Raw genomic sequence first — 26828 nt, forward strand, 5'->3', positions numbered from 1 at the left:
TGTGTGTGTGTGTGTGTGTGTGTGTGTGTGTGTGTGTGTGTGTGTGTAAGTCAGTCAGTAAGTAAGTAAAATTTGATCTTCATAGGCCAGGCACCATTTTTCATTTACTATTTTTACTTGCTGCTTTACTTCTTAATTTATTTTATCACAGCTCATGCTTCTAATTCATATTGCAACCTCTTCATGCAGTAGTAGATAATTTTCATTCTAATTGACCCTGTGCTACTTTAGGTACTCACTCATGAATGCCCTCTCCTAGATGTGCTCTCTTCCCTGACCTTCAGCAACATTGGTCTTTTATTGGTTCTTCTTCTACCTGTCTGACAACTTCTTACTATGTTCTTATTATAATAATAGCTGACATTTATATAGCACTTTAAAATTATTGTTTCATGTTGTCTAGTGAGATACACTCACACACACATGCATATTTATACACATATATGTATACACATATTATTCTAATTTTCTAAGTAACCTGTACGTGGTTACCTTGCTATTAAATGTTGGAGGAAGAATATGAACCTAGTTCTTTCTGACTCTAGGTCCAGTGTACAACTCTGCCTCTTTCTTTAGCCTCCTTTGCTGCTTCATCTATCGCTTAACCACAAAATATAGGTATCACCCCAAAAGTTCTCTTCTGGGCCAGAATCACAGAGTTTTAGAGTCCCAGGGGATTCCAATAGACAAACTCATATCCAAAATATAACTAACATACCTGATAAATAGCCATCCCTCCCCTAGTTTAGGGGAATGGGGACTTTGTATATATTTGTATATATAAAATGTATATATTTTTAATGATTTCAATGTAATTAGTTACCTTTGTAACCCAATGTATTTTATCCATTTAAAAACATTCTGAGAAGGGAATCCATAGGTTTAACAAGCTACTAAAGGAGTCCATGAAACAAAAAAAAACATTAAAAACCTCCACTGGTCACCCCTAATTATTAGGAAATCTAAATTTTCTTCCTTGCAACTTCCATTTATTTGATCTTTCTTTTGTCTTCTACCCAATACATCTAATACCTCTTCTACATGTTGTTCAATCATTTTTCAGTCTTGTCCAGCTCTTCATGATCCCATTTGGGATTTTCTTGGCAGTGATACTGGAGTGGTTTGCTATTTGCTTCTCCAGATCATTTTACAGATAAGGAAACTGAAGCAAACAGATCTTGGTGACTGGTCCCATTACTTCCTGCAAATAGAGGGAGAAGTGGAATTAGTGTCAGATTTTATATTTTTGGGCTCAAAGATCATTGTAGGTGGCGACTGCAGCCATGAAATTGAAAGATACTTGCTCCTCGGAAGGACAGTTATAGCAAATCTGGACAGCACATTAAAAAGCAGAGACATCATCTTATCAATAATGGTCCGTATAGTCAAAGCTATGATTTTTCCAATAGCAACGTATGGCAGTAAGAGTTATATTATAAAGAAAGTTAAGCATCACAGAATTGACGCTTTGAAATTATGGTGTTGGAGAAGACTTTTGAGAGTCCCTTGGACAGCAAGGAAATTGAATCAGTCAGCACTTGAAGGTCTTCATTGGAAGGTTAGATACTGAGACTGAAGTTTAAATACTTTAGCCATGTAATGAAAAGACCCTGATGTTGGGAAAGATTGGAAGCAAAAGAAAAAGGCAATGGCAGAAGATGAGAAGGATAGGTGGAAACATTGAACTTGGTCAGATTTTGAGTTATAGTAGAGCCTAGAAGGGCCTGATGTGCTGTGGTTTATGGGGTCACAAAGAGTGAGAGAGGATTGAACACCTACATATCCTCTGGTAATCTCATCAACACTCTTGGAATCAATTGTCATCTCTATGAATATAACTCTAAAATCTGTGTACCCAGATTTGTATTGACTAATCTCTGTATTGACTTCAGTGAACATTTATTAAGCGTTCCAGGCCCTGTGCTAAGCCCTGAAGATATAAATAAGAAAAAGAAAGACAGTTCCTGCCCTCACTGAGGTTATTATGTAAAGGGGGAAGAAGGTACACTAAAGGAAGTTGAAAGGGAGGAGTGGGGTGGCTTGATATTCATGCACTCCAAACCAAGCGAAGCATTTGGTAAGAAATGAAGAGATGGCTGGAGGCCTTGGGAGGAGTTTTTTGTCCTCTAGCCCTCCAAACAGAAGGAAGAGACTACAGGTCCTGAAAAGGAGTGGAGCATGCAAGCTGAAGCAGTCTCTGTGATGATGAGATTTTTGGTGTTTATCCTGAGAGAAGCATAATGTTTTTCGCCATTTGTTTTTTGTGGTGAGGTGGTTGGAGTTAAGTGACTTGCCCAGAGTCACACAGCTATTGTTAGGTATGTGAGGTCAAATTTGAACTCAGGACCTCCTGACTCTGGGGCTGGTGCTCTATCCACTGTGCCACCTAGCTGCGCCTGAGAAGCATAATGTTTATGGAATCTAAAGCAAGCATAGCAGCTTGTGGAAGATCCCTGCATTGACAGTTTCCTTTTGGACATTATTGGGCTGTCCCATCTAGTATGTCAACTTGATCATGTCCCCCTAAGTCCTCTACTCCTCCAGACTGATATATTTCTGTTACCAATACTACTACCCTACCAATCACCCAGATTTACAATGTTGAAATCATCCCTGTCTCTAATAACATTCCTGACTCTTATCACCTATCGTATCTAATTGGTTGCCTAATATTCTGGACACCACATCTCTCTCTCATCTTCTCTTGATTCATTACCATAGAAGTCCTCATCATTTCTACTCTATACTATTACATTACCCTTCTTATTGGTTTCCCCTCTTCAAGGTATCCTCCAAAGGTGGCCAAATTAATATTGTTAAAACTTAAGTCTAATTATGTCACCTAGGATTAAATATAGACTTCTCAGCCTATCATTTGAAGTCCTTCACAATCTGATCTACCTTTTCAGATGTTCCATATTTCTCCTCTTCTTGCACTTATTATTCCAGCCACGTGAACCAATTTGTTATTTGTTATTCCATCTCCCACTTCTAAGTCTTTGAATCATTTCCCATACTTAAAATACATTCTCTCTTCACCTCCATCTCTTTGAATCTTCAGCTTTTTCAGGACTCAGCTATCCCCTCCCATGTGAAACCATTCTTGATCTCCCTTGTTTAGTGTTTTCTTTCCATGTTCAAATTATTTTTAATTCACTTACCTTTTTATATTTTATACCCTCCCAATAGAATATAAGCTTTTGGGGGGTCAAAGTTTTGTTTCTTTGTACCCCATATGCTCAACAGAGTGCTTTGCATATATAAGGTGCCTAATGTTTGAATTGAGTTGTGACTAAAAATATTTATTGCCAGTGGCCAACCTTCTAATGATCACCTCTAAACTTAGATAAGCTCATCCTTGATCAGAGGCATACAGCTTGACAGGTATGTCTTTGAGCTTTTCTGTCTCAAGAGTGCCTTCCGTAGCTTATACTTCACTAGTGTAGCAGATCTTTTATGGATAAACTGTAGTTTTGTAGGAAATAGCTAACATTGAACAATTAAACATATGCAAAAAAAAAATTCAGAGGGTTTTTTTTTACACTAATTAAGTTTAATCTCTTAATTGAAGTCATAAAAGTTGAAGATAAATATTGCCACAATCATCACTTGTTCAGTGCCAAGTGACAGTTTGGTAGCAGAGAATTGAAAACTACCAATATGTAGCAGGGCATCGCCCAACATCCAGTAAAGGAGGACATATACATACTTGAAACCAATGACCAACTGGTTTTATTCCACAGAGTTAATAAAATGAAGGTTTTGTTAAATGAACACCTAACCCTCAAGGGACACCTAAATCTAACAAGATATCAGCCTTTCTTCTTATCATGTATTTCCTATGTTAAACCTACACATAGCCTATTGCCAGGGACACAGCACTATAACTTCAAATTTATCATCTTACCAACACCGGTACAGATAACAGCTAGGTAGTGACCCAGAAAAGTATCAGGTTTAGGAAAAGTCAGGAAGTTATATTGTGAGAGGCAGACCATGGGCCAAAAGTATCAAAGTGACTCTACTAATTGTAAAGCTTTGAGTTCACAATCCCAAATAAGGCCAACACCAAAGGAGACAGCCGTGGTTCTTAAACATCCTTTCCCGACAAAAGTAGTTCTGCCTCCCACAGCACTTTATTCTGAGCTTCCCCTCTTATACTGCACAGTGGCTTCAGAGACTTAAAGATTTAAAAAAAAACACACACACACAACTTCCTTGTGTTGGAAGGCTCCCTGTTCCTGCTTTTCATTGCACTCCATACTCAAGAATAGTATTTCTGAAGTAGCTTGAGATTCTTGCTATAGTGTGGGAGGAACAGTCAATTGGAGTTTTTGTGATGTTGTTGAGTTTGTATATATTTTCAGTTTGTATGCCCCTGAAAAAAAAAAAAACTGTACTGCTATAGAAGTTGCTGCTGTGCCAGGTCTACTTTCTACAAAATTGCAATTAGTGTTTCAAGGCTCACTTAAACTAATGAAAGCCCAAAGAAATTTTTAAAAAGCCTCAATGTGCTTTTGTGGAGGGACTTATGGGAATGCCAACATTTGGCCTACATCCAAGATAAGATCAGATCCAGTAAACCTGATGTGACTGGGCGGGAAAAAAAAAAAGAGTGATACTCTAGGACGGCCAGCTGCATCTTTTACACAGCTTGCTCAATATTAAGTTAGTAATTGGTTTAGGGAGAAAAGAAAACCCGAAATGTTAAGTAGTTATGTCTGTTATAGATGTAAGTGAATGGATAAGAGAAAGATTCTACATTATGTTTTGTCTTGTTGGCCTCTGAAAGGATCAGCAAGATATTCACCTGTGTTTGTGGATAGTGTTTCATCTTGTGCATCCTGAGTTGGTAGATTCTGACTATGACTGTGGCTTCAAAGCAGGCAGGGTTAATAGAAGACCTGCTTGAATCAGGAAACAGTTCATGGTTACGGGTGGAGTAAGTTTTGGTGGCTCTAGCTACTTATGGTATGATAGTATCACAGGTATTGGTTTATGTTGATGTCTTTTCAGGCCTTGGCATCTCTCACCAGTGCCGTTCTCTATTTTATTGAAGCTCATTGTCAGTCAGATCCAAGTCCATGTTCAGCCAATCCCCAATTCCACCAGCATCAGGTTCTAGACTAATAAAGGCTTTCTAGTTAGTGAATTCCACTTTAGCCACTTCAGAATAGGCTGGATCATGATGCAAGTTAGGTTCTTGGACATCCAAAAGTTCTGAACAGGAGAAGTATGAAAATCCATAATGATTAAATGATCCATCTTTGCTACAAACAGTGTGTTTGCCACAAACTTGGCTAGGATTGGGTCTTGACTTTTATCTTTGCTAGCATAGGGGTAATAGGCAACAACAACAGTGACATTCTGACACTGCTGGTAGAAGCAGTCTTTGTCATGGTATAATTGAGGGAGTTACTGTTGCAGTGAGGAGACTCTGTAAATAACTTCTTTATTGCTAATCTCCTGTCTTCAAAAAATAGCTTTTCAAACTTTACTATAAGTCACATTTACTAAGTGCCTGCTATGTACCAGGCATTGTGTTAAGTAAGCCCTGAATTATTTGGCAAAAACTGTGGGTAAAATTGGATAGTCATATGAAAGAAATTTGATTTAGATCAGCACCTTACACCTCATACAAAGATAAGCTCCAAATAATTATGTTTAAAGGTTACATCATAAATATATTAAGAGAAACATGGAAAAAAAACTACCTATGAAATATATGCATAGGAGAAAAGTTTATGATCAAAAAAGAATTAGAGGATCATAGAAGATAAAAGGAATAATTTCAGTTACATAAAAGTTTTTAAATTAAAAGGTAAGTAGTTAACCAGGGGGAAAAATGTTTGTAACATGTTTCTCTGATAGAGGTGTCATTTCCAAGATATATATATATAAAATACAGATATATAAGAAAAAGAGCCATTTTCTTATTTATAAATTGTTTAAGGATATGAACAGTTTTCAGGGGAAGAAATCCAGGCTTTCTATAGTCACAGGGGGAAAAAATTTCACTACAAATCACTACCAATTAGAGAAGTACATATTAAAGCAATTCTGACATTCTGCCTCATAGTCATCAGAGTAGCAAAGATGACAACAATTGAAAATGAGAGATGTTGGAGGAAATGTGGGAAAATGCAAGGCACATTGATGCAGTGTTGGTGGATCTGTGAATGGGTACAACCATTATGGAAAGCAATTTGTAGTTATGTACAAAAAGTTTTTAATCCCTTTAAACCAGCTGTACCACTGCCTATGCCCAAAGGAGATCAAAGAAAGAGAAAAAGGTCCTTTATGTACCAAAAAAAATATTTATGGCATCTCTTTTTGTAGTAGCAAAAACATAGAGGCTAAGAGGGTGTCAAAAAATATAGGGATATGGTATGTGAAATCGGAAAACATATGACTTCATAAAGTATTAGAATTAAATAAACTGATGAAAAATGAACAACCAATTACACTATACTATCAATGTGATAAAAATGAACAATACTGAGGACATCTATAAACTAATAAAAAATGAAATGATCAGAACCAGGAGAACATACAATTATATCACTGTTAAAAAAAAACAAACAAACCCACAACTTTGAAATCTATAAGAATTATGAACAATACAGTGACTTTTCATGATACCAGAGGACCTGGTGAAACATACTATCAGTTATCAGAGGTGTGACAAAATTGGAATGCAGAGTTAGACATTTAAATTTTTGTATACATTGAGGGAATTTGTTTTGCTTGACCATGCATATTTGTTATAAGAAATTTGTTTTTATTTTTCCTTTTTCTAATGGGGTAAGGAATGGGAGGGAGAAAAAAGATTTCTGGTCATTTTTTTTTTTAATAGAGGCAGGAAAAGTGCTACAGATGTGAAGTATGCTATCTGCACTTTCAGATGAGTTTCTTTATTATTAGCTTTCCTTTACTATAAGAGGCAGCTAGGTGACCAGGCCTGAAGTCAGGAAAACTCATCTTCCTCGGACACTTATTAGCTCTGATTCTGGGCAGGTAACTCAGTTTGACTGTTTCCTCATCTGTAAAGTGAGCTGGAAATGGCAAACCACTCTAATGTCTTTGCCAAGAAACCTCAGAAAGAAGTCACAGTTGGACAAGACTGAACAACAGCCATAACTATTATTACAAAAGTAATCTGTAAATGTAACATAAAAGCAAAATACGAGTAAAGCTTTTTTAAAAACTTGATATTGATATGCCTCTGGGAAGTTCATATGAGGAAAAAGGTTGATTAAAAGTTTTTTCTTGTATAATTTTTTTTTCTGGCTCAGTGCTTTAAATGTTCTTCTGAAGCATATTTTAACCTCAGCTATGCTTATTGAATTTTTCCAGTTAGTAGTCTCATTACCTTTGGTTCAGCTTAACTAGTATTTTTTCTTATAACCTTAGGAATTCAATCTGTTTAATTTCTTAAGGCCTAGTTGATATTTGTCCTTCACCTACAAATCCCAGTTAACTTTACCCAAATCTACCTTTTGTTCTTGTTGCAAGTCTTTCTTTTGCCACAAATCCATGCTGTATGATTTTCACGTGTTAAGATAGTACATTGTTCAGTGAAAATACATTTAGGGTGGCATAAGGAAATCAAAGCTTACTGAAACAGCTGGATGTTGCACAAAACCACAGTATTTCTAGAACAGTTTGTTTCCACACCACTGAAAATTGGAGAGCATATCTGATGCTTTTTCCTTAGTTGAATAAAATGCCCTTGTTCAAATATAAATAACTGTAGTACAGAGTGTGAAACTAACAAATAATTGCAAACTGAATGTAAACAATACTTTTTTTTTCCTGTTTGATAGATAATATAAGCAATAAATAATATTTTGGTAGTGTTTGAAAAGTAGTCTTTCCATTTCATTAAAGTTTGTTTTTTGGCAGGCAAAGCAGTATGATATTGCTTAGATAATAAAATGTATTTCCTGGTTATCACTGTATACCTAGGAATTGAAGTCCCTGTGACATTTGCTATTTTGCTCTATAGGTCACTAGAGTATTCCTTAGTGACTCCTTGAGTCACCCCATTTAACTTTGTTAGTTAACGTTAATGGGAAAAAAACTTTAGATTATTTGTTTATTCCCCTCTGTTAACCAAAGAGCTATATTTTTTTTTAAAAAAAAAGACAAATGGGAATCCCTCACACCATCAGTTTCATCGGTGTCCCCTAAAGAAGGTGGTCATTATAGAATATAGCTAAAAGTGAGGAAAAGGATTTTTTTTTTTAAATTCAGGTACCTGTTTCTAAGTATCGTCATAAAATAATGTTTTGCTTTATTACAGGCACATAAAACTGTTCTTATAATAAAACTTAGTTTTATTTGCCCTTTAGAAGTTTAATGTCTAAATGAGGAAATAAGAATGCATAAACAAAAGTACATGAGAAATTTCAGTCTGTAGGGTATAAAACTTAGACAAAAGGATAGCCACCAAAAGAAGTTTAAAGACAGAACTAGAATAAAGGATATAAGGGTTAAAAGAATAGAGATATGACTAGAGCAGAGGCTGGTTGAAAAGGAACAGAGAGATAAATTAGGTGATTATTAGAAAGGGTCAATTGGAGGTGGGTGTGAAAATGAAGAGTGACTTTGAATTCGATACAGAAAGCAGTAGGGAGCCAAGGAAGGATTTGAGAGGGGGCAGTGACCTAGTCAAAGTGATAGATGAGAAAGTTCCCCCCCCCATTTTATAGCATTTTAGCCCAGTTGTAGAGAAGAAATATCAGAGCCTAAAAAGAATAAGGATGTAAGGGTCCCAAGTTAAACATTGTCAAAAACTAAAAAGGGGGTTGCTTTAAGATATTAAAAGGAAGCTATAGGAATAGGTTGGTTTTTAGGTATTATATAAGAAATATTGAAGTACTTAGTACTAAGTTGAAATTGAGGAATGAAAGTAGTCCTAATATCCTCTACCTGTAAAAATTAGGTGATGCATACCATGGTAATATAAAAGAAAAGAAAAATGAGAAATGCCTTCTGTTCATCGTGTTCAAATTGAGCTAGTGATAAAATATTTAGGCAAGAAGAAAAATAGGAACAAAAGTAAGCTGGGTAGGGGAGAGGTATTCTAGTTCTGTCTTTAAACTTCTTTTGGTGGCTATCCTTTTGTCTAAGTTTTATACCCTACAGACTGAAATTTCTCATGCACTTTTGTTTATGCATTCTTATTTCCTCGTTTAGACTTATTAAACTTCTAAAGGGCTCTATAAGACAGTGTGTAATAATACCAATTAAGTGGTCAAGGAGGTGGGGGTGGGGGCAGGGTGGGAAGAGGCCATAGAGGTAAGGAAGCTTCATGGATGAGGTTGGACTTAAGCTGGATCTTGAAAAACAGACATATAAGAAGGTAGGGGAGCATTGAATAAGTCAGTGTTGCTGGAACAAAACAGTCTATATTCAGAATTAATGGAAGATAAAACTAGAAACACAAGGTCCATATTGTGGATGGCCTTTGAGAATGTCAACCTAAGGAGTTGAACTTTATTTTGTAATCAGTGGGAGCCTGTATTGGGAATCATTAAATGTTTTTAAGCAGGCAAATGACATAAATCTGTTTTTAGGAAAATTAATCAGGGGGAGTGCGGGAGGGACTGCAGAGCCAAAATGACGGAGGAAAAAGCAGGGACTCCACTCTGCTCTTGCAAATTCCCTTCTGAACAACTTTAAAATAACACCTCAAAATGAATTCTGGAGCAGCACAACCCACAAGAGGGTGAGGTGAAGTAATTTTCCAGCCCTAGATAACCTACAAGGTCAGCAGGAAAGGTCTGTTGCACTGGGGTGAGAGTAGAGAGCAATCCAGCACAAGGCAATGCCCTAGCAAGCCAGCAGCAGGCCTTGGGGGCAGCTGAATCAGCAGCAGTAGCTTCCAGAGCTGTCAGCCCACAGACGGTAAGGGGTCTGACAAGTGATCAGCAGGACATTACAGAAGTCCCATGGCTGGCACTGGGTGTAGCGCTGTGTTGTATTGCCCATACATGTATCCGGTACCCAGTCCTAAGTTCAGTCCTAGGACAAGAAGGAGCACTAGCACACTGGAGCTTACAGCTGCAGGGGAGCAGGGACCGTGATCACAGTAAAAACAGTGCTTATGGTCACTCATAGGCCCAGAGAGTAGTAAACACACCTCTCTTTAGAATATACTACCTTGGAAGAACTAAAAACTTATAACCCCCAGAACTAGCTTTGAAAACAGGTGCACAAAAAAACCTGAAGCTTGGGACAGTGCCCGTTCTATCCTGGAAGCATAGCCAGATTTTAACATAAAAGTTAAAGGTCCAGAAATAGACTGGAAAAAGGAGCAAACAACAAGAACAACCAAAAAAGAACCTAACCATAGAATGTTACTATGGTGACACAAACTCAGAAGACAACAAAGTCAAAACAGCTACATCCAAAAAAAATAAATAAATAAATTGGTCTCAGGCCCAAAAAAGAATTTTTGGAAGAGCTCAAAAAGGATTTTAAAAATAAGAGAAGTAGAGGAAAAATTGGGAAATGTCATGAGAGTGATACAAGAAACTCATTGGGGGAAAAAAGAGTCAACAGCTCAGTAAAGGGGGCACAAAAAATACTGAAGAAAATAACACCTTAAAAAAACAGAATAGGCCAGGTAGTAAAAGAAGACACAAAAATCTACTGAACAAAACTCCCTAAAAAGCAGAATTGACCAAATGGAAAAAGATGTACACTGAAGAAAAGAGCTTCTTAAGAATTAAAATTGGCCAAATGAAAAAAGAAGTACAAAAGCTCACTGAAGAAAATAATTCCTTAAAAATTAGAATTGGGCAAGTGGAAGCTGACTACATGAGACATCAAGAAACAATAAAACACAATCAAAAGAATGGAAAAAAATAGAAGAAAATGTGAAATATCTCATTGGAAAAACAACTCACTTGGAATATAGTCAAAGGAGAAATAATTTAAGTTATTGGACTACCTGGAAAAAAAAAAAGAGATTAGCCATCATTTTTCAAGAAAGGGAACTGCCTGATATTCTAGAACCAGAGGATAAAATAGAAATTGAAAGAGTCCACCAATCACCTCCTGAAAGAGATTCCCCAAATGAAAATTCACAGGAATATTATAGCCAAATTCCAGAGCTTCCAAGTCAAGGAGGAAAAAATTGTAAGCAGTCAGAAACACTTCAGATATTGTGGAGCTACAGTCAGGATTACACAAGATTTAGCACCACCTACATTAAAGAATCAGAGGGATTGAAATGTGATAGTCTGAAGGGCAAAGGAGCTAGAATTATAACCAAGAACCACCTACCCAGCAAAACTAAGTAAAGTCCTTCAGGGGGAAAAAAATGGATATTCAACGAAAAGCTCTGGTCTACAGAGAAGAGCTGAATAGAAAATTTGACTTTCAAATTTTCAAAGATTCAAGAGAAGTATAAAAAGCTAAACAGAAAAGAGAAATCATAAGAGATTCAGTAAGGTAAATTGTTTACATTCCTGTGTGCTAAGATGATATTTATAATTAACTCCTAAGACCCTTCTCATTATTAGTGAAGTTAGAAGACATAAGCATGGTCAGAGGGCACTGGTGTGAGGTGAATATGATAGGATGCTATCTACAAAAATAAAATGAAGGGATAAGAAAGAGGTATGCAGTGGAAGAAGAGGCGGGAAACGGGTAGAATGGGGTAAATTATCTGACAAAAGAGGGAAAAACTAGCTGTTATAGTGGAGGGAAGGACGGAGGAGGTGAGAGAGTGCTTGGAACCTTACTCTCATCAGAATTGGCTCAAAGAAGGAATAACATCCACACTCAATTGGTATAGCTATCCATCTTGCCCTACAGGGAAGTAGTAGAGAGGAACAGGGATAACAGATGGTGGGTGAATGAGGCAGCTAGGTGGCACAGTGGATACAGCACTGGCCCTGAAGTCAGGAGGACCTGAGTTCAAATCTGGCCTCAGACCAAACACTTGACATTTACTAGCTGTGTGACTCTGGGCAAGTCACTTAACCCCAATTGCCTTAAAAAGAGATAGAGAAAAGGTGGTTGGGGGTGGGGGAAGTTGAGACAAGAGGGTGGATAGGGGGAGGCAGTAGTCAAAAACAAAACACTTTTGAGGATGAACGCAAGAGAGAGAAGGATAAATGGGGTGGGGAATATGATAGAGGGAAATACACAGTAATCACAACTTTTAAAAATTTCATAGGCAAGGCCTCATTTCCCAAATATATATAGAAAACTTGAGTCAAATTTATAAGAATTCAAGTCATTCCCCAATTGATAAATGGTCAAAGGATATGAACAGTTTTAAGATGGAGTAATCAAAGCTATCTGTAGTCATTATTAATTAAAGATATTAATGTTCTAAATCATTATTGATTAGAGATATGCAAATTAAAACAGTTCCGAGGTACTACCCCACGGGAAAGTGACAAATGTTGGAGGGGATATGGGAAAACCAAGAAACTTATATCATATTGGTGAAATTGTGAACTGATTCAACCATTCTGAAGAGCAGTTTGGAACTATTTTCCTAAGGGCTATAAAACTGTGCATACCCTTTGACCCAGCAATACTACTACTAGATCTGTATCCAAAAGAGGTAAACAAAAAAAAAAAAAAAAAAAGGAAAATGACCTATATGTACCAAAATATTTGTAACAGCTCCTTTTAGTGGTGGCAAAGTATTGGAAATGAGGGGATGCCCATCAATTGGGGAATGGTTAAACAAGTTGTGGTGTATGATTGTGATGGAATACTGTTGTGCTGTAAGAAATGATGAGCAAGATGTTCTCAGAAAAACCTGGAAAGACTTACATGAACTGATACAAAGTGAAATGAGGAGAACCATGAGAGCATTGTATATAGTAACAGCAATATTGTATGATTATCACTTGTAAATGACTTATTCTCAGCATTACAATTATTCAAGACAATTCCAAAGGACTTATAAAAAATGCTATCCATTCCAGAGAAAGAAGTGATGAAGTCTAAATGCAAATTGAAGCATACTTTTTTTGATTTCTTTTTTTTTTCTTTGTTTTGTGGGTTTGTGTTTTCTTTCACAACATGACTAATATAGAAGTAATGTTTTCCTTGACTGCACCTATATTAGATTGCTTGCTTTCTCAAGGAAGGGAGAGAGAAGAGAGAGTGGAACTCAAAATTTTTTTTAAAAAAATTGTTTTTACATATAATTGAAAGAAACCGTTTGTAAATATTAACTGGAAAATTAATCTGGTAATGGAGTACAAAGTAGACTAGAGGGGTGCATGATTGGTTTTGTAATGGGTGTATTAAGTCCCAGCTTTTTGATTTTGTAAATTAACTTAAGTCCATTATTTCTTTCTTCCTCTCTTCCCCATCTCTGTCTTTTCTCTCCCTTCTTTTTCTTCCTTTTTCTTTTCTTTTCCCTCTTTTCCTCCATCCCCTTCCATTTCTCGCCTTCCCTTTTCTTTCTATTTCCTCTTCCCTTTTCCCTCCTTCCTTACATCTCTTCTCCCTGTTTGTTCCTCCTCCTTCTGTAGTTTTCCTTCTTTACCAGTCACCCCCCTACACACACACCATGTCCCCAGGCATCCAATCTATTCTTCTCCTTGCTTTACTTGCTGTACTTCTTAGCACTTCAATAACTTAGGTTAGCGGGAGTACAAATTTAAACTCACAAGATCATGGATTTAGATTTTGAAGGGAACATAGAGGCTGTCAGATCTAACCCCCTTGTTTTTCAGATGAGGAAATTGAGGTACAGAAAGGTTAAGCTACCCAGAATCACACAACTAGTAAGAATCTACAGTGAAATTTAAATCCATTTCCTGATTACAAGTCCAGTGTCCTCTCCAGTATGCCGTGATACTTTAGGTTATTTTATCTATCATAACAGCATTCTCAGACTAGATAGGTACTTTTTCTAGACTTTATATAGGAAATACTCATTTTTTTTCTTTTTTTCTCCATATAATATTTTTGTTGGTGGTTAATGATTTGGAGTCAAAAGACGGATTCAGATCCTTCAACAAGAATGCTTTTGGGCAGGACACTTAATATCTGGAACTCATTTTCCTCGTGTGAAGAAGAAAGGTTGAACTAAATTATCTCTAAAATCCCTTACAACTCTAAAATTTCCGGGTTTGGTTTTTTTTTTTTTAATTTATTAATTAGATTATATATTCCTTTAAAATTGGAATGTTCCTTGTACATCTTTGTGTCACTCACAGCATCAGTTGAACTGCCTTGCTCTTAATGAATATTGATGTATTCATTTTTAAAATCTATTCATAGAACTATAGATTCCATGAGCTACTTTTCATGAATGTTTCTACTTATATTCTAATGGTTAGTAACATGACCCTATTCTTCCTTAACTTTAGTGATTTAGAATCTAGAAGAGAAGTTAAAAAAGAAGAAGGTGAAGCTTTTGCCAGAGAACATGGACTTATCTTTATGGAAACTTCTGCTAAGACTGCTTCTAATGTAGAAGAGGTAGGTGGGCTGTCCTTTTAAATATTTAAATTTTTTTGTGTTATGTAATATCCTTTGACATTTCTTCTTTCATATTTTTGTCAAAATGCAGGGGCTTTAACTATTTTAAATTAGGTATGATTTTCTGAATCTTATCTTTTGATACTTAACTTTTTAAAAATCTTTTTAATAAAGTAAAATGAGAGGCTGAGAACAAAATTCTAAATTTCTGTGATTCCAGCAATTCAAGATGCTTTAAGAGATCTAGAAATATATAATTTTTAGATTTGAAAGGGACCTTAGAAATAATCTAGTCTAACCATTTCATGCTACTATCCTAGTTTTTTTTAATATGTATTTACTTTTAGCAGATCTCCTTTCAGTTATAATTTTATGGATTAAAAAAAACTAACGAAAGGAATTTTGATAAGAAACATTTTTAACTCCCTTTTTTAAAGTTTTTCTTTAAAAAAAAAAAACTTTTTTAAAATTATTTATTTATTTATTTGGGGGTCAAGGCAATTGGGGTTAAGTGACTTGCCCAGAGTCACACAACTAGTGAGTGTTGTGTGTCTGAGGCCAGATTTGAACTCAGGTCCTCCTGACTTCAGGGCCGGTGCTCTATCCACTGCACCACTTAGCTGTTCCCAAAAAAATTTTAATCATTAGATCTTTTTTGCTGCATAATCATAGCATGAATCCTCAAGTATAGTAAATTCAAGGTAGAATTGTTGTTGGTGTTACACCTCTATTTAAAACAACAGTGATATTGTTAAAGCATATCTAATGTGTTTATAAGGTTCTATCCTTATTCTCAGTGAGGAAAGAATGTTAGCCTCTGCTCTGTGTGGCATAAACTCATGATAAAATATTGGTGTTATTCATATGTATAGAATATTCTTATATTAAGATAAACACCAAGAGAGGCAAGATGATCTTGTGGACAGAGAATGCTGGCCTAGTGATTACAAAATCCTTGGTTTAAGTCTTGCCTCTCACACCTACTTGACCCTGGTCAAGTCTCTTAGTATGCCCAGGCAACTCTATAAGACTTGAAGTTTCAGACAAGCTACTGGTCTGCATCAGTGAAAAAAGATTCCAAACCACAACTTCTTATAGCAATGAAATCACAGGTCCAGGTCAGAGGACTTCAACATTAAACACCACTTTGCACAAAAATCATCTACACAAGAGGCTATTTTACTCTTTTCTTTTTTTTTTCCCCTTTCCTATATATAACTTTTCTAGCATTTTGGCCAGAGCATCTCAGTAATATATATAGTTATCTATTGATCAATAGATAGATATCACATCTATACATACACACATATATTTCCTTGTGACCCTTTATTTGAATATGTCAGGTTTGATATGATAGACATCCTGCTATAAATCGATACACTGAAACCTCTGTCAGTTCAGTTGAGAGATGTTAAGCTCTCCTTCGATTAAATAGAGGAAAAAGGCATGTAAGAACTATATAGTAAAAACAGTTCTGATAAATTAGGAATCTGGACAGATGAAGGCTAAATAAATGAAGTCACTGTTATCTAAATCTACATTGTCATTCCAAAGTTGTTTGCATTGGTTAGACACATAATATGCCCACTATGTTCACTTTTTTTTTTTTAAACTAGAATCTAAGCCAGAAGTTCATTTTAAAAAAAGTACAGCTAGCTATATAATAGCTACTCCTGTCTGTAAAATCTGGGAGGTCCAATCACATAACAGAGAGGTCCTAGAAATATGTTACAATAATTTTAAAAACAGTCTTTGATTTGGTGGTTTAAGCATCTCCTTTAACTCATAATCAAAACCCCTTTAAATAGATAGTGTTTACGACTTATTTCTTAAGTTCATCATTTGGTTACGAGCCTTCTAATAATGAGCCTCAGAATTTTTAGCTCAGCTCAGTCAATCCTTACACAGTAATCTCTCACTGGGCGCCTACTTGAAGCTGTCTATGCCAGCTTGGTCTAAGAACTTGTACTCTACTAGCAGAGCATTTGAGAACCTGGTATCATTTCCATAGCAGAATGACACATCAGTTCCTGCTAAAAATTTATTATATTTAGAACTGACCATTTAAACTTAGAGTTTTGTGTTTGTATTTTTACTCATGAGAGTAATTCTCTATTCTTTTATTTCTGTTTTGTATAACACACTTGTGAAAATTTGCTCTACAAAGTAATTTATCATACAAAATCATGAGAAGGTAATGTTTGGGTATTTTTTTTTAAACTTTGACTCTCAGAGTACTTAGGATTTTTTAAAAAAACTTGCACATAAATACATTTATAAATTTTCACAAATAATCAGCATGTAGAAATAATTTTGCCCAAAAGGAAAATTGAAGACTAGTTTTTAAGGTTACACTATTGAATACTTAGATTAATTTGAGGAAGATGCAAAATGAAAACATGAGTAGCTTAAATTTGTTGCAAAACTTTTACTAATATAATTTCTTATCTGTTCTATGACCAACATTGTCAATTATAGACTCATAAGTTTAGATAAGATTGTTTCATGATCCAGAAAAAAATGGTGCAACCATCCTGAACCTACTTCAATATGTGAAAAAGTTGGTTAAACATGAACAGAATATTAAAGCACAGTTCCACAAAGTGCTATCATGAATTAATGCACTAAACAAAAATTACTTTGAAAAAAAAAATGAAGCAATCTAGATGTAACTAAGATGAAATAATGCCACTGTATATGGCATTTTATACTTTATACAATGCTTTCATATACACTATCTTGCTTGATTCTGACAGCAGACCTTTTGGGGAGGTTGAGTGATTTGCCCACCTTTACATTTCTCCCCAGTCATGAAGCTGGTTTGCATCTTCTGACTTCAGTCAAATGTTGTACTATGCCTTACTAATCCATAGTTATTATTTGCTAATTTGTTCAAAGAGTCCACAACTGACCTTTACATATCATCTTGAAGCTTACAGAGCACTTTCCCTGGAAAAAACCTAAGTGTTATCTCTATTACCAAAACTATTTTTTTTCCCAATTTATTTATTTATTTTTTTTTCATTTTGAATGATCCAGCTGAGAAAATAGACCCACAGGAACAGTGATGACATAAATCCTCTAATTTCCAACTTTCTTAATAACAGCAACAAGAATAATAAGCTTATATCCTGTGTAGCACTCCAGCGTTGAGAGTATTTTCCTCACCACAGTTCTATGAGTCAAGTATGAATGTCATTATCCCCTTGTTGTAGAAGAGGAAAGCAAGACCTGGAAAGCAGTTGATGAGCCAGTCCACAAACTCCTTTGTCCAGAAAATACTGTTGTTCTTTCTCATGCACTATACTGTCATACAAGGTAACAGCTAAAAGTGAAATTACTGTAAACACAGACGGCTGTCTATTTGCCATAGCTACTGAACTGAAAGAGATGTTACAAATAGTCTAACATAACTATATATCCCCCATCATTTTACAATGACTAAAATGAGCCCAAAGAGTGACTTGCCCAAGGTTATACAAATAAATACCTGAGATTAGTGTAGAAAGTACAGTAGGTGTTTGATAGATGTTTACTGATTTCAGTTTATGTTTGTTTTTGTTTTTAAACAAACCAAAAAATGAGAACATTTTTGGAGAAGCAATCCACATTTTGCCCCAATTTTTAAAACAAAAGATTCAAACTGATGTGTTAGGTTTCAGCTGTCTTTTTTTTTTTTTTAATGAACTAATTGGAAAAAAAAGCACTGATTGAAAACCTTTACAAATGTCAAAATTTGAAAGCACTGAAATTATGTTAATAAGCACCTTGGGTTTTTTTTACTTTTTCATCTGTTAATTTTGTTTTTCTATATGACCTAAATTCAATGACCATAGACTAAAATTAGAATAATAATTTTAGTAGTAAATGAAGTAGGAAGTTATTACTAGTTAGAACACTTAGGAAAAGTATCAGGCGAAAAAAGTTAGTTTGAAGGAACAAAAAAAAAATTTTTAACGTTTTTGTAAGTTTTCATTTCCCTTTGCTCACTCTGTACCTTCTTGATATTAATCAGTAAAGTTGTTTTTTCGTCCTTTCTTTTTTAATTACCTAGTCCCATGCTATCCCTTGTAAAGATAACATTTTGGGGATCCTCATTGGGAAGGGACCTTCGATGCCATTGTTTCAACACCCTGATTATATTGAGGCCCAGAGAAGTTAAGTGACTTACCCCTCAAGCCACACAAGTAGCAAAAAAAGCATAAGATAGATTTGAACCCATGTCCCTTGATTTGATATCCAGTGATCTTTATACTATGTGCCTCCTGTGACTACCTCATGAAAATTAATTGATTGGATTTTGACATTTTATACAATATTTCCCTTTGAAATGTAGCCTCAGAATCAGGGTTACCTGGGTACAAGTTCTACCTCTGATATATATTGGCAGCGTGACTTTGGGCAAGTCAAATTCATCACTCATTTTCCCCCAGACAGCTCTGACTTTAAGTTGTAGAACAGTTATGGATCTGCATTGGTAGACATTTCTTCAGGAAACATACTAATGAAATCACAAGTTTGAACAACAACAACAACAACAACAAAATTCCCTTACATTCCAGAGCCTGGGAGGCAGTGTGTATAGAGGGCTGGACTGTCCTTGGCATCTGGAAGACCTAGATTCAAGCCTTGCTTCTGACACATACCAGCTCAAGTGACCATGGACAAGTCATATAAACAGTAAAGGGAATTTCTACACCACCAAGGGAATTTCCCTACACTAACTTGTAGAACTCTCCTTTCTCGAATGAATGAATGAAATCCTAGAACCTAGCTGGAAAGTGAGCAGAATCCCATCAAAGTATTTTACTATACCATTTGTTCATCAGATGTTCTTGTTTGTAACAACTAGGTGACACAGGGGATAGAATGCGTTACGGTCAACCTGCGTTCAGAACTCAGATACTATTTGATCTTGGGCAAGTCACTTAATCTCTGTCTGCCTCAGCTTCTTCCTTTATAAAATAAGGATAATAATAGTATTTACCTCCCAGGATTGTTGTGAGGATCAAATGGGGTGATATTTGTATAGCGCTTTGCTAGCCTTCATACATTATATGAATGCTAGCTATTAGTGTTGTAATTGTTATTTATCTTGTCTAACCACTTTCACTTCTGCCATCTCTGGTCCTTCAAAGCTGAAACCATGAAAGTGATTTATTCCAATTTGTCCCAATAATTAAGGACTTGCTGCTTCTTTTCCTTATGCTTATCATGGATTTTACTATCTATCTTTAAAACAAATAGAACACTTGAGGAGATGTGGCTTGAAGTACAAAGAAATTAAATGCCAATCTTGTTTAGATTGACTTAGTAAAGTTGACAATTTAAAATAACACTAGTATGCTTGTAGTTAAGATTCTCATAAATAACAAAAAAGATTTACAAATATAACAGATTTTGTATACTTACTTGTGAAAGTCAACAGACAGAAACTTTGAACCAGAATGGAAAGACACTTTCAGAGATGAAAAGCCTATACTGAAAAATCGCTTTAATTTTCCTCTCAGCTTTTAGGGGATTTTCAAGGATAGCTTCAAGTAGAGTGTCTACATTATAGTAATCTAATCGGAAGGCTCTGTAGACCCAGATCACCATGACAAGGCTTGCATTAAAGTTTAAGGATAATAGCCTTTATACTGCAGACACCAGTTGGTAATTGGCATTAAGTATCTTCGTAGAAAAAAAATGTAACAAGGTTCTCTGCTCCCCCAAATGATACAACCTATAGATACCTCCATGATAAAGTCCATCTACATCTTGCAGCTATCTGCCATTATTTACTTAGTTGTGTTTAATCCTAAACCAGTTGACTTTTTTATTTAGTCCCTTTCATAGGTAGTTTGAATTATTAAACTGGAACTGGAACAGATGAAAATGAAACACATTTTTGCATATCATTAACGTCCTTAGAATTACTGAAGCCCAGAACACTCTCCATTCAAAGGAGTCCTACGTGAGATTAGTATGGTTGAGTTCAAACAGATAATCTAACCCCAGATAATATCCCTGAAAAAGATCCTGGTAGAAATAATGGAGGATTTTTAGCTTTGTTTAAGTACTAGAGTAGACATGAACAATTGGGAAATGGAGGTAGGCCAGTCATGTAACTAGAGTGGGAAAACAAATAGGCTAAAGTGTTGTATTGATAGCAGTGATTGACCAAAAGACAACCAATAGTGTATTGAGTGGATCTGTCCCCTATGTGACTTACAGACATGGATAAGAATTACATAAAATAAAGTCATACGTAAAATGTAACTTTTTGAAGAGCTTCATTATATCTTACATAATTTTTTCAATTAATACCAGAGATATTTTACAATAATTTTCTGTGTATTTTGTTTTATACCAGTTTTTTAAAATGTATGTGTTCTTGTTTGAGTTGAAAAAACAGGTAACTTCTCTGTAGAAGGTCCTTGTTAATTGTGGCAAAGGAATTGGGAAAATTTCTCCCATTAGTAAGATAAGTTTGTCATGTTAGCTAATTGATACTTTGGAAGGAAGAGAAGTTATTCTGAGATGATGAAAGCAAGAAAGAGATGAAGGTGTGGGGTTGGACAGGGGAGGTGCTGAATGTCTGGAAAAACTGTCTGAGAAGACCCAAGTCTGGTACCTAGTGGATGCTGTGTGATTGGAAAGTAGCTTGTTGATTCTTTGCAAATTATAACTTTTGTAGTCAGATCCCCAAATTTGCTTTCAAGACTCTTTTAATGTAACTGAACTATAATAGTTACTACTATAGTATATTGTTATACTCTGTTTCTAATAGTGCTTAGCTACATTGTTTAAAATCTTTTTTATACTAGTTTGAGAACATAATCAGAGTTTAAGTGAATTCAGTCATTTCAGGTGTCAGAAATCTGGCTCTCCAATGAGAGGGAATCCCCAGAGTAAAGAATGAAGTGAAGCGGTTTAGTATCAAGGAAAAAAAATCAAAACACTGTCCCTCCCTACTATCAGATTTTTGGAAGAGATTAGTATAGTGTACCCTGAGTTGATTTTATTGTACTTTAAAAAAAATTTTTTTTTGAATATTCAACTCAGTTATACCAAACAACTTTCAAAGCAACAGGACTTGAGTCAAATAACACATAGAATTATTTATCTCATAGAGAAGTCATATTAAAGGTTAAGCTAGAAATTTTTCTGCACAGAGAATGAGGTTAAAGGAAAGGCCAGGGGACAGATGGCATAAATTTCCTTCATAAGTTTTCTTGGAGCAATTTAACTTAAGAGTCAGCTGAGGAAAGTACCATCAATGGCTTTATTGGGAACATTCTTCATGTAAGATTGAGCAATTTGATCAAAGATTTTACTGGAAAGTAAGATGATAAAGAGGACTTAAGAGTTAGATCCAAGGAGTAAAGCATTAATTGCTATATAAAAAGACAATCTTAATGTTACATTAATAGTTGAGTGATATTGAAGGTGATAAGGATGATTCTTTTAGATGAAATAGAGAAGTGAAATTCTTTTTTTAAATTCAATATTTCAGAAGGCTCGGTAATTTCATTTATCTTAACTCCCTCTTGTGATATAGACCACAAGTACTCTACACATTTAATAGACATTGTAATGATTTCTTCTGGCCAACCCCCCACTGGTAGTGAATGCCTCCTCCTACTTAGGTAGAGTGATCCTTACTTACACGTAGTCTATCACTGGACCTGTGTTTAAAAACCTTTGTGACCTTGGCAGTGTTTCACAGGGTCAGGGTTATAGGGTTAAAGACTTAAGCTTTGCTTGAATAATCTAGCTTAGAGCCTAGGGTCAAATCATGCCACAATGAGATAGTGAAGGAAAACTTTAGTGGAGTCTTTTTAGTACATACACTATATTCTATACATAAGAAATACAAGCAGAAGCAGTGGAGTTATGAAAGGCTGGAAGTCAAAGTTTGTTACATTTATTCTAATCACTGATTTCTTATTATCTATCTGCATCATAACTGTACCCTTTGAGTAGCATACTTGAGAGTTGACAGCAGTTCTTTTAAATGGAGCAGTGGAAAGTGAATAGCATACTTGAGAATTGATAGCAATTCTTCTAAATGGAGCAGTGGAAAGAGTGTGAGATTTAGAGGACCTGGATTCAAATTTCCACTCTGTCATTCCCAAACTATGCCACCTTAACTACAACATCAATCTACCTGATACCCCCACCCACATTCACCCCCTCACTTTCCCTGGACTCTATCCCTAGAACCACCATGGGCTTTTATAGGTGAGGTTTCACCTTATATTGCATCTCCATTTCTCTTCCATTCCCATCAGGAACTTGGACTCTGTCCCTGGAACCAACTCTGATAGGTTCTCTGATAGGTGAACTTTTTGCCTTATATTGCCCAGATCCAGGCCTCTGCCTCGCTTCCCCACTGTCTCCAAACCATTCATCAGGGTAATTTCCTCACCCCTTTATGTGTTGTTTTTCCCTAGTCAAATGTTTCTTGAAGTCACGGACTGTCTTGCTTGATTGTATTAGTATCCAGTGCTTAGCACTATACCTGACACATAGTAAGCACTTAATAAATGCTTTTATATGTCTTACCTTTTGTTTCTGTTGTCTCTTCCAGCTCAAGTAGGCTTTGGAATAACAGGAACAAAAGGTTAGCAACATGTATAAAGCCAAATAAGGGAAAAAGCAAATGGTATCTAACTACATTCATTGAGTTCAGCTCATCTTGCCAGGATGAACTACACCCTAGAATAATGAAAGAACTAGTAGATGTAATTGGCTTCTCTTAGTCATCTTTGAAAGATTTTGGAACAGAAAGGAGGTGCCACACACCTGGGAAAGGGCATATGGCCCAATTTTCCAAAAAGAAAAATGACTAGAAAATGTAGACTATAGATCAGAGAGCGTGACTTAATTCCTGGTAAAATTCTAGAACTCATTTTTCAGGAGATAGTGCTTAGAAAAGAGAGTAGTGATCACTAAAGACAAACATGGCTTCATCAAGCACAAGTCATGCCAGACTAACTTCATCTCATTCTTTAACAGGGTAATCAGAGCTATCTAAAAATGGAACGTTAGCCTTCGTGGGTAGTGGGTTTTCCTCCACTGGATGTGTTCAAACAAAGAATGAATGTCCACTTATTTGGAGATGTTGTAGAAAGGATTACTAGTCAAGCAGGATTAGGTAGATTAAATGGCCTCTGAGTTCCCTTCTAGCTCTTAGATTTTGTGAAATTGGAATTGCCAAATCCACTGGGAAGGGGAAGGAAGAAATGGACAGTGAAATAGTAGAAGCCCTTCTTTGGGCAAGTTTTCAGAGAGAGTACACTATAGCAGTGAAAAAGTAAACTGAGAGGTAAATGTCATTATGGCATTTGTTTAGATGATGCAGCTTTCTTACCCAAAATAACATTCTTTTATGGTAGTGCATAATTGTGATGACTCCTCCTTCTGTTATTAAGAGAATCTTAGTTATGAATTAGAAACCCTTTTTTGGCTATATAAAATATTTTAACCGGTTTTATAAAACATGAATCAGATGTTAATAATAATGGCAATTCATATTTGTGTAGTGCTTTAAGGTTTTCAAAGCACTTCCCTCATAGTCCTCTGAAACTTAGACATACATAGTTAAATGACCGATCACATAATTATGTAAAACAGCATTCAGATTCCTAATTTTCAAGCCTAGCACTGTATCCACTACAGCATGCCGCTTCCCAGTATGCTTTTCTTAGTATAGTATTAAATTTTTCATCCTTATTCACTCAGACACAAATAAATCTGAAGCATGATTGTAGTAGGACCTCTAAGAGCATATTCCTTTTTATTATCAGAGAAGGTAAAGAGCAGTCATACTCTGGACATACTAGGGACTGAAAAAAAATGCCATCAGATATAGCAGTTACAAGAACATTGTCAAGCTTTGAGAGAATAGTTTCATTTAAAAAGTAGGTTTGGAAGCCTGATTGCAAGGTTTTAAGCAAGAGAAAAGTATTATAATAGCATAGATTTACATGTCATAGTAAAGACGAGAAAACTGAGGCCTAGGGAGATAGTAACTTTCTTAAGTTCATATAGGCAGGAAGTCACAAAACTAGAATTTGAATAAAGGTCATCAGATGTCAAATCTGTTACCCATTCTACTACAGTGCATCTAAAGAGATTATTCCAACAGCTATGTGGAGGATGAATTGGGTGGGGAGGAGGGGTAAGCATTTTGGAGACAGTGAAACAAATTAAGTGGTTATTAAATTAGAACAGGCAAGAAGTGATAAGGCCATGAAAGCAGTTGCTGCTTGTATGAGTGGAGAGAAGACAGATTCAAAAGATGTTTTAAAGGCAAGAGTTAACAAGATTTGGCAACTGGTGATGGAATGTGGTAAAATGAAGAGGGGTAGAGGTTAGGATATCTCACAAGGTTACAAACCTGGATGAATGTGAGGATACTATTACCCACAAAAGAAATGGGAATTGTTGTTGTTGTTGTTGTTGTTGTTGTTGGAAAAGGAGTATGTTTGGGGGAAACAGTGTTGTTATGGTTTGGACATAATAGGTTTGAAATGTCAGGACACTGAGGTGGAGATATCTAGCAAAAACAGACCTATTCTTCTGCATACAAAATAATAGCATGGCTCTTCCATCTTTAAACTCTCATTTTATCTTGCAGTTCCCACTCGCTGTCATCCCATGTGTCTCCTCCCCTTCATGATTAAACTTCTTACAGAAGCCTTCTACACTCATCTCCGCTTCCTCTCCTCTAACTCTTTTTTAAATCTTCTGCAGTCTGGCTTCAGACTTTCACCATTCAATTGAAATTACTCTCTCCAAAATTATGAGTGATATAATTGACAAACCTAATAGCCTTTTCTCTGTCCTCATCTCTCTTTACAGCTTTTGACACTCTTCATCACTTTCTAGATAGTCTCTCCTCTCTGTTTCTTAGTGACAGTACTCTCTCCTGACTTTCCTCCTGTCTATTTGAATTCTGTAAAGGCTCTTCATCCATGTCACACTCACTAACTGTTGTTGTCTTGCAAGGCTATCAGTAAATATTTATTAAGTGCTTATTATATTCTAGGCACTATACAAAGCCCTGGGGAGACAAAAACAAGAGGGTCCTTTACAACTTTAGCCCTGGATCAATAAAATCTACATTCAGATCCCAGCTCAGCTCTTTGCCATTTGTGTGACTCTGGGCAAGTCACTTAATGTTTCTTGGGTCTCAGCTTCCCCCTCTGTAAAGGGTTGGACCAAGTGGCTATTGAATCTTCTTCCAGGTCTAAGTCTGTGTTCCTATGATCCTCTCAGAAAGCCACATAGCCAGGCCACCCTTTCTGATAGAGCATTTTCTCCTATGTTTCCCTACTGCTGCATATAAGTTCCTTTACTTCATTTTCCCTTCCCCGAGGCCCAATATCCTCATCCCTGTACACCTGAAGAGCTGCCTAGGCAAGGGACTTCAGAGAGAGAAAATGTTGTATCTCTAGCCCCCCACCCCATCCCCATAATTCTATCCACATACACTACCCCCAAGCCTGATTTTGCAAACCTGTGAAGGCAAAGGGGATAGAGAGTGATTGCCTCCTGCTGGAGGTCAGAGAGTATCCATTTCAGCATCATGGAGTCCTCCAACACCAGCTCTCACCACATCTCACAGTGATGTTTGAACTGCATCATCTCTGTCCTAGCCCCTCTTTTTGCCCTTCTGTATGTCTCATTAGCTCCCATGAGTTCAGTTATCTTTATGCTGATGTTTCCCAGATCTGTATATTCAGCCCTAGTCTCTCTTCTATACTAGTTATCTCCATTTGCCTCTTGGATATCTCAAATTGGATATCCTGAAGGCATTTCATACTCTAGATTCTTCCTGTTCCTCAAGGTGCCACTGACCTCCCAGTCAAACAAGCAGCTTTAGTATCATCTTCACTTCCTCCATTTCATCCCATATATCCAATCTGTTGCCAAATCATGTTTTTACTTCCACATTATCTCTCATATACATCACCTTCTCTTCACTTATACAGACACCATCCTAATTCATGCCGTCCTCATCTTGTACCTGGATTGTTACAATACCCTGCTGTTGGGTCTGCCTGTAAGTCTCTCCCTCTCTAATGTATATATGTATACCCTATATAGATTCACCTTTTGTTTTCCCTATCTTCCTTAAAGTTTCAGCTCTGTTCTCAGCTTCCACAAGAGGCATTTTCTGGTCTACCAACTGTTAGTGCTTTCCCCTCTGAGATTACTTTACATCTACTCTATGTATACCTTGCACATATCCAATTATTTGTATTTTGTCTTTGCATTAGAATGTGAGCCCCTTAAGGGCAGCAACTGTTTTTGCCCTTCTTTGTATCCCCAGCACTTAGCACAGGCTCTGGCATGTAAGTAAGCAC

At 36.2% G+C, this 26828-nt stretch overlaps 1 protein-coding gene across 1 annotated transcript in view; it reads left to right on the forward strand.

Moving 5' to 3' along the window:
• Nucleotides 1-26828, forward strand: part of LOC114054150 (ras-related protein Rab-2A) — a 108602-nt gene that overhangs the window by 68109 nt on the left and 13665 nt on the right. Inside the window, exon 6 of the mRNA XM_027877297.1 lies at nucleotides 14358-14469. Within this exon, the coding sequence (XP_027733098.1) occupies nucleotides 14358-14469 (112 nt within the window). The remainder of the gene's footprint in view (nucleotides 1-14357; nucleotides 14470-26828) is intronic.

The sequence above is a fragment of the Vombatus ursinus genome, unplaced genomic scaffold, assembly GCF_900497805.2.
Source record: "Vombatus ursinus unplaced genomic scaffold, bare-nosed wombat genome assembly UNPS02014812.1, whole genome shotgun sequence".
NCBI classification, from domain to species: Eukaryota; Metazoa; Chordata; class Mammalia; order Diprotodontia; family Vombatidae; genus Vombatus; species Vombatus ursinus.